This window comes from Patella vulgata, chromosome 5 (assembly GCF_932274485.2).
Source record: "Patella vulgata chromosome 5, xgPatVulg1.2, whole genome shotgun sequence".
NCBI classification, from domain to species: Eukaryota; Metazoa; Mollusca; class Gastropoda; family Patellidae; genus Patella; species Patella vulgata.
The window spans coordinates 2,253,848-2,263,194 of NC_065883.2; the positions used below are offsets into that span (position 1 = coordinate 2,253,848).

The window sequence follows — 9,347 nt, forward strand, 5'->3', positions numbered from 1 at the left end:
GCCAGTACTACCGGGACAACATCTTGGCAGTCCATGTTGTGCCGTTCGCACGACGTCATGGCCGCCGTTTCATCTTCCAGGATGACAACGCAAGATGTCACAGGGCCAGGATCGTTACAGGTTACCTCCAACAACAGAACATCACCACATTACCGTGGCCAGCACTGAGTCCCGACCTCTCCCCCATCGAGCATGTCTGGGACATGCTTGGACAGAGGTTACGTCAACGTCAACAACGTCCTGCCAATGTCAAAGAACTTGCTGCTGCGTTGCAACAGGAATGGGACAATCTGGACCAAAATGACCTTAGACGTCTCATTAGGAGTATGCCACGTCGGATCAATGCTTGTTTGGCAAACAGAGGAGGATTTACCCGTTACTGACTTGGTTGTGATGCTGTGGTAACTTTGCTGTTTGACCCCAGGTATCATTTTACCCTTATAATGGTCAGTCTGTGCCTTACTTAGTCTAACGATCATTTGGAATAAATCGATGAATGTGAACTTCATTTCATTTTGTCATTTGTTTCTTCGTTAGTTTCATTAGGTGACTTTAATAACACTTAAAAATCAAATATCCCCTACTTTTTTTGAATAGTATATATCATGGTGCGTAGGTTTACAAAATCGTCTTTCTGATTGTTTTATGGGTATATTTCTGTCTACGGGTCAGCCGCAGCAGTGTTTCAATCTCGATTTTACAGGGTATTAATCAATCCATGGTTTAACAAGATGCCAAAACTAATAGTGTATCAAATCTCCGAAACTATATTTTAAGTGCTCTGAAGTCGAGTCTAAGGGAGTCAACTTTCAAAATTTTCTAGGGGGAGGGTCCGCCCCACCCCCCGCGCGGGCTCTCACCTGCGGTGTTCGCGCGGCTCGCACCTACGGTGCTCGACGGTCGGGCTTTGTCCGACATTGCCGCGCACGACCAAATCCTTAGACGAGGCTCTGACTTTGCATAATATTGGGTTAAAGAATTGTCTCCTTTAAACTTTATATTCACGAGGCTATAATCTTCAACGATACGTCGCTTTAAATAAAATAGTAATTGTGATCCATATCATGTTTTGTGTTTATCCCGCGTGTCAAATGACACTCATGGTGGTTGTATTTCATTTTAATACGTAAGTTCAAAGTGACCTTGGGACCGCGATGGCTTAGCGAGTGAGACGTTGGCTCTCTAACCTGGAGAGAGAGAGAGGGGGTAACGTCCACCCGTCACAAACTATGTCATTTCGGGACTAACATATGTTTCAATTTTAATTCCATAATTCGCTTGCGCGTAGAGGTCTTTAGCAGTGGGAGGAAACCGGAGGACCCAGAGAAAACCCACGAGGTTGGATTCATGGTGTAAAAGACCTTCATCTTCCCGTGCATTGCCATCTACCCGTGGATCAATAACAGTACTGGGCTAGTCAGGACTAGAGGTTTGATCACTCATGACCTAAACGAAATGGATGTCAGGTGGTGACAGGCCCGTAACTATTGCATGTTACAATACATTACAGAGTTACAACACCACACAGTACAAAATACATCAGGACTTGTAATTTTTTTTATGTGAAATAAAAGATAATCCCGGATTTGAACTCAACCAATCCTCTAAAAAACATTACTGAAATAACTGAACTATCCCATTCAGGCATATAAAGAGCAGTAACGAAATACTATGTGTTTGGTTACAATAGCTAAATAAGATTTTGTTGCACCCACTCATAGTCAAAGCGCGGGGAGTGACACAGTTTTGTTCTTGAAAGTTAAATCCACCATAAGACCCCACCACCCACCTCTCATAAAAATTTTCAATGGCATTTAGTAACTGAACTGAAATAAACCGGTCGCAATTCTATGGAATACAACAAGCTGATTAAAATACAGATCTATATTTCGTTTCGTTTATTTTTTTATACTTTCATTGGTCTGCACTACCAGTTGTAGTGGGAGGTCGCGTCAGGTGTCATACGCGCGGCTTTTGACCCTATGATGTCAGGCTTTTGATTAACTAATCGGCGTTGATGTTCCTACTGGGATACCCACAGTTCCGTGAGAGGGTATCTCACAATTCAAAAATAGAATTGACTGTCAGTAGATAAAAGATAACGAACAAATTACCAGAATGAATAAAAACGGGTGAATGCACGGGATTTTTCTATTTTTCTCGTTTTCCCATATCTAGTGACAGCCAATTCTATTTTTGAATTGTGAGATACCCCCTCACCGTCCCATATAATAACTTTTCAACTTCAACGGAATTATCAGTGAAATGAAATTCGATCGTTTGTATGTTATCGTTCGTTACTTCAATCAGTTATATAGAAGGATAACTCGTGTTTGTCATGTTTGGCGTCACTTCCCGTTTCTTCCTGTGCTTGTTACTCATCTCCCGTAGCAATGATCTCTGTGTTAAATTTATATTTGGGATGTATTTAACCAGTTCTATCACATATTTTATAATGACTGACACCAATATTGTCCTTTAACGTCTCGCTCTCGACCATTAAACAATACTTACTGGGTGACGTGACTTCTAGGCTTGTGTAGTCTTTATATCAAGCAATGATATAACACGAAATAGAACGAAACAATATCTACCCTACTAGAAATGTCGTTCAGAAATTATATTCCACAGAATTTTGACTTGTATACCTCTTCAACATGATAAATAGTAGACCATTCCCAAATTACATTGGTATCAAATTTTAAATTACAGACATAGTTATTGATCCCTGAACCTTGAATGTGTTTTGATGTCATTAATGTGCAAAATGGTTGTTTTAAGCATTGTTTTACGGAGAGATTGATATTTGTGTTTGGACAGAAAATGAGTTTATTTTTCAATTAAAGGCCAGCCATGTCAATGGCACAATGACGAGGGCTAATCGACGTTGTCTAGAAGACGGACATACGCCATACAGTACAGGTGCAACGAGGGGAATTTTTCCCGGGCAGCGTTGCTACGGCTTACTCTTATATCCCATTCAATCTACCAAAGATTCTTTTATGTGTACACGGGAGATCGAATTTTCATTCCACTCGAACGACTAGACAGCTGTCAGGACCCCCGCCCTGTACCACTAACAAGGGAAACCACGCCGGAAAACCCCGATGAACTTTCTCGGCCAACACAAGAGTCGAGCACGGGACCGCCTGGCTAGCGAGCCAACGTCTTACTCACCGATCCAACGCGACTCCCGCCCAGTAGTGAGAGCAATGAGAAAAGAAGACAGTTTACAGATATTTATTTTGATGAAGGCGATGATGAGATACAACTGTGATATGTTAAATTATTTGGAAAGTCACCCATTTAAATTTGGAGTATCAAAACCCAGCAGTTTATTAAGTACTCGTTCCAAGAAATGTACCTACATTCCTCGTATTAATATATTCTTGTTATCACCGAATTTATCTATGACATTATCTAATATATCAGATATATCTATGACATTATCTAATATATCAGATATATCTTTATGACATTATCTAATATATCAGATTTATCTATGACATTATCTAATAAATCAGATATATCTATGACATTATCTAATATATCAGATTTATCTATGACATTGTCTAATATATCAGATATATCTATGACATTGTGTAATATATCTGATATATCTATGATATTATCTAATATATCAGATTTATATATAACATTATCTGTAACAGATTTATCTATAACATTATCTAGAATATCAGATTTATCTAATATATCAGATTTATCTATGACATTGTCTAATATATCAGATATATCTATGACATTTTGTAATATATCTGATATATCTATGATATTATCTAATATATCAGATTTATATATAACATTATCTGTAACAGATTTATCTATAACATTATCTAGAATATCAGATTTATCTATAACATTATCTAGAATATCAGATATATCTAAGACATTTCAGATATATCAATGACATTTTCTAGTATATCAGATATATCTATGACATTTCTAGTATATCAGATATATCTATCGTATTATCAACAGTGTACATATTATTAAATGTATCGATGACATCTTCAAATACATCATTTGTATCTTTAATATCACTAACCATATCGACCATACCAAACCCATCGTCGTCAACAGTACCTATTTCTTCTGTATCTCTAACCATACCGATCATATTATCAAGCCCATCGTCGTCAACGTCAACTGTATCTCTATCTGTTTGGGTCATTTCACGAAGTCCTTCTTCAAAATCACTAACTATATGATTTATATTTTCGAGGTCATCATCTCTATCCCCAAAATCATGAAACGTGTCAGCCATTTCATGAAGCTTATCTTCAAATTTACTAACTATTTCACTCATTTCCTCTTGAGCATCGTCTCCATCCCCTACATCATTAAACATGTTGATCACTCTATCTTCCATATCACTAACCATATCGATCACATCTTCAAACCCATCTTCGTCAACATCATCTGTAGCCCCTTCTGCACCGGTCATTTCACGAAGTCTTTCTTCAAATTTACTAACAATGTCACTCATGTCTTCTTGAGCATCATCTCCATCTCCTAGACCATTAAGCATGTTGATCACTCTATCTTCCATATCACTAGCCATGCCGATCACATCTTCAAACCCATCTTCGTCAACATCATCGGTATCCCTTTCGGTACCGGTCATTTCACGAAGTCTATCTTCAAATTTACTAACTATATCACTCATGTCTTCTTGTGCATCATCTCCATCCCCAACACCATTAAACATGTCGATCACTCTATCTTCCATATCACTAACCATGTCGATCACATCTTCAAACCCATCGTCGTCAACATCATCCGTATCCCCTACTGTACCGGTGATTTCGCTTACCGTATCGATCAAATCTTCAAACCCATCGTCGTCAACATCATCTGTATCCTCTTCTGTACCGGTCATTTCACGAAGTCTCTCTTCAAATTTACTTACTATATCATTCATCTCATCTTGAACATCATCTTGAACATCATCTCTATCCCGTAGATCATTAAACATTTCTGTAACTTCATTCCCCATATCACTAACCATGCTGATCATATTTTCAAACCCATCGTCATCTGAATCCCCCATATTATTAAAAGTATCGGTCATTTCACTAAGCCTGTCTTCAAATTTACCGATCACATTTTCAAATACATCTTCATCAATATTATCTGTATTTCCTACATCGGTCACTTCACGAAGATTTTCTTGAAAATTGCTAAAGATATCTTCAAACCCATTGTCGTCAACATCATCTGCATCGGTCATCTCACGAAGCCTTTCTTCAAATTTACTAACCATACTGGCCATATCTTCAAACCCATCGTCGTCAACATCATCGGCATCAGCCATCTCACGAAGCTTTTCTTCAAATTTACTAATTAGACTGGTCATATCTTCATCCTCATCTTCGTCAAAACCATCTGCATTACCCATATTACTTAAAGTATCGGTCACTTCACGAAGCCTTTCTTCAAATTTACTAACTATACTGGTCATGTATTCAACCTCATCGTCGTCAACACCATCTGCATCTACCATATCAGTAAATGTAGCGGTCATTTCATGAAGTTTTTCTTCAAAATCACTAACAACATCGCTCATATTTTCAAGAACATCTTCGTCAAAACCATCACTAACTATATCGGCATCCCCAACATCACTAAACTCATCGATCAATTCACGAAGCCTTTCTTCAAAATTACTAACTAGATTTGCCACATCATCAAATACATCTTCGTCAACACCACCCGTATCGCCCATGTCACTAAACGTTTCGGTCATTTCACCAACCTTGTCACCTATATCTTCAATTACATCTTCGTCGACACCATCTGTATCGCCCATATCATTAAATGTTTCGGTCATTTCACCAAACTTGTCACCTATATCTTCAATTACATCTTCATAAACACCATCTGAACCCCCAACTGGTTCCAAACCCGGAGTATCCAGTGTTTCTATGTCTGGTGTATCTCGAAATGTTTCTGACATATCATCAATCGTGCCGTCCATTGAATCAAGTCCTCCGGGTATATCCAAATACCGAGCTGAAAATAAATTTTAGAATAATAATTAATGCGGATCGTTCATTCTAGGTTTGTAAAGTTTTGAGATAATGTAGAAAGACCTTTCAGGCCCGTAACTAACCGTTTCCTTTTGACGCAATACAAAGCCAACGACCAACGTGCCCATAAAGCCCAGTGACATTGGCTGGGCCCCCCCCCCTCGCTAGCTACGGGCCTGTCTTTCCAATTGTATTTTCTGGTATTTAAATTGTTGATAATCCCTAATTTCAGGGTGATATATCTTATGTTAATTATCATGATATAAATACGGTAAAAAAATCTATAAGGTCTGTCATTCAGTCTCTCTCTCCGAAATGGGGTTTAACGTCGATTTTTAGTCCCGTCCGAACAACTATACATTGTTTCTTGCCTCTGTCCTGCACCACTGACAAGTTGGAATCAAGCAGGAAAATTCCGATGAACTTTCTCGCCCAATAACGGGATCGAACACGGGAACTCCAGGTTAGCGAGAAAACGTCTTATGCACTGAGTCGTCTTGGCTTCCGACCAATAAACAGACTTGACTACATTCCCTAGTTACACGCAATCTGATCTGATTAAAATACACATCTATATTTCGTTTCGTTTTTAATACTTTCAATGGCCTACACCACATGAAGATCTGACCAGTTATAGTGGGAGGTCGCGTCAGGGCACATACGAGCGGCTTTTGGCCTATGACGTCAGACATTTGATTAATCAATAAACGTTGATGTTTCTTGTAGGATACCCACAGTTCCGTGTATCGCACGCCAATAATTCGCTGCAATAGGTTGTTTCATTGGCTAATCCCTCACATCAATCAGAACGCGGGTTATATAACAACTCTTCCACACTCTAGTGTAGTAAAGACAAGTAAAACGAAATGTTGAACTATAAAAAACGAAACGAAATAGGATCTGTGTTTTAATCAGATTGAGTTATGAGTAATCTAAGAACCCAATAAATAGTTTTATCAAGGAACCGGAATAATGAAAACTTTCAATTTGAAACAACAATTAAACTTACCATGAACAAAACACACCATGAAGATGGAAATAAATAAAAATTGTTTGTACATGCTTGGCATTTCCATTATTTTGGTTCGTTGTTTTTTTTGTTTGTTTGTATGCTTCTGAAAAATAATTGAAGTAAAGACGTTAAAGACGTATAATTCTAACGGCAGTCTCTGTGAGTGACGTCATACACTATCGGCTTGGCTGACCATGTAAGCGTTTTAACTTAGATATGGCGGACATTCTGCAATCCACAGAATGTCCAAACCCCCGATTATTCATTGAGTCTAAATAATGATTTAGATAATATGAACGAAACTAGTCACTGACACTCGGGATAACCAGGTCTTCATAGCCCCTGTTATCTCTTATATTAACATTTGAAGCCAGAAAAAAGACGTGCAATAGGAAGACATAGCAATTTAAGGAGAACTGCACCGCCCATAAACAAAGAGAAACCAGAAGACAAACCCGCGGACCAAGGAGAATGTAAGTAATCGATAATAAAATTACTATCAAAACAAGTGAATGGGTCTGTGGACCAACATGTGTTAGTTAGTAATGTCTCCAAGCTTAAAAATTGCGATGTTCTATTTAAAGATAAATAATGGAAGATGAGATGAAGAGCTGGCAGTTCTCACTATAATAGTTAAAAACCAGATAATGTAAAGAAAATATGCTGAAAATGTCAGTTAAACTGTTTCATTCTAAATAGGGGAAAGCTTATTTTAAAATCACTGTAGCTTCGATTGTCGTTGTTAGCGCTGTTACGATAATAAACAATAATTCGAGGGGGTAGAGAATCAGAGGACCCGCAGAGAACCCACGTGGTTAGGCAGGCGATCCTTATACGGGTCAAGTAGAAGCCTAGAATCAAACTCATGTCTTGCATAGACCACATAGCTTTTGATCACTGCACACACAGTCATATAACCATGTAAAGCGATATATCTACTGACGAATTTAGGTAACATATAAATTTAGATTGTATCCAAATTTCCCGGTTGTTGAAGAAAGTAGGACGTTAAATCCCATTTCATTTCTATATTTATTTTAAAGATACATTATGTAAGATTTAGATAAAGAGCTAGCCATTCGTGCTATAATAGTTCGAAAATAGATAATGTAAAATGAATAATTTGAAAATTTCATTCAAAGTACTCCATTGCGAGCGAAGATATTAGCCTTTGAAGGTTTGACACGATGAGTGCAATAATTTCAACCACCGTACTGGTTGTTCGAAGCTAAGTCTCATATGGCTGAACTGTTCTAATCTATTTAATATCGGATAAATCCAATGCCATAGAGAGTTGATTAAGGCCTGGATAAGTTAATTGATGTCTAATTAATGATTTAGAAAACATTCCAGGCCTAAAGAAAGATCAACAATAGGCAGATTTAGCTCTTGCATAATATATGTTTATTGTATAGACTAGAAAATAACTTACCTTTTCCACCAACTTAAAACGTTTGCGCTGGTCTGAGGTTTTATATCAAGCTTTACATACTATATGACTACAATAGGACTTTATATACAATAATTGGGACATACCTTTAAAAAAAGGTTGATGTATTGCTTAGAATGACCTGTTCTAGAGATGCGTGTCCTAAATATAACATTTTTTTGTTTGGCCATCATTATTTATATGGTGTATTAAAGGTTTATTGTGGACAAAGAAATCTCTTTTGTATTTGATCTGATGTTTGACCTGTGACACATAAATAAAAAACTTTTGATTTCGTCACTTAAATACGTCCTTATAACGGTGACGTCATCACCGACCGGAACAACATACGGTGATTTATATGACGTGTTTAGTGAAATGAAAAATATTAAAATCTATGTAAATTGAAATATTGTGCATTGTTCATAGGTTGAGAGCGAGACGTTAAATAAGTTTTTACAATATATTACGCAATGTCTTAAGCTCGAGACCATTAAACGACTTAAAATACAGACACTCCGCACGTGCTTTTACAGAGAAATACGTCACGCGTGTCCAATATTTCAAGTTGCCCGTACGATTATTTGAAATAATGGTAAGCCAACATCAAAGGGTGACGTCACATCTTTATTTTAACAAAGTTGAATCTATAAAAGGAATATCAGTTGAATTCTGTTAACTATTTACACGGGGAGTGGGGTGGCCGAATGGTTAGCACGTGCCTGTTGTATCATAAATTCTGTCATTGAGTCAACTGGCGTGGGTTCGATTCTCTGGTTGTACTTGACCAGGATTATTGTCGCCTTCCAACCTCGTGGGTTTTCTCCGGCTCGCCCGGTTTCCTCCCACTCTTAAA

The 9,347-nt window shown here is 37.8% G+C and overlaps 1 protein-coding gene across 1 annotated transcript; it reads right to left on the reverse strand.

Annotated features, from left to right (window-relative positions):
• Positions 1–3,952: 3,952 nt before the first annotated feature.
• LOC130012868 (FK506-binding protein 5-like) lies at positions 3,953–7,132 on the reverse strand. The gene is made up of 2 exons (XM_056100881.1): positions 7,060–7,132; positions 3,953–6,033 (listed from the first exon to the last, which is right to left on the reverse strand). The coding sequence occupies exons 1-2, from the start codon at positions 7,124–7,126 to the stop codon at positions 3,953–3,955; spliced, it is 2,148 nt and encodes a 715-aa protein (XP_055956856.1). The 5' UTR covers positions 7,127–7,132.
• Between the last annotated feature and the right edge of the window lie 2,215 nt (positions 7,133–9,347).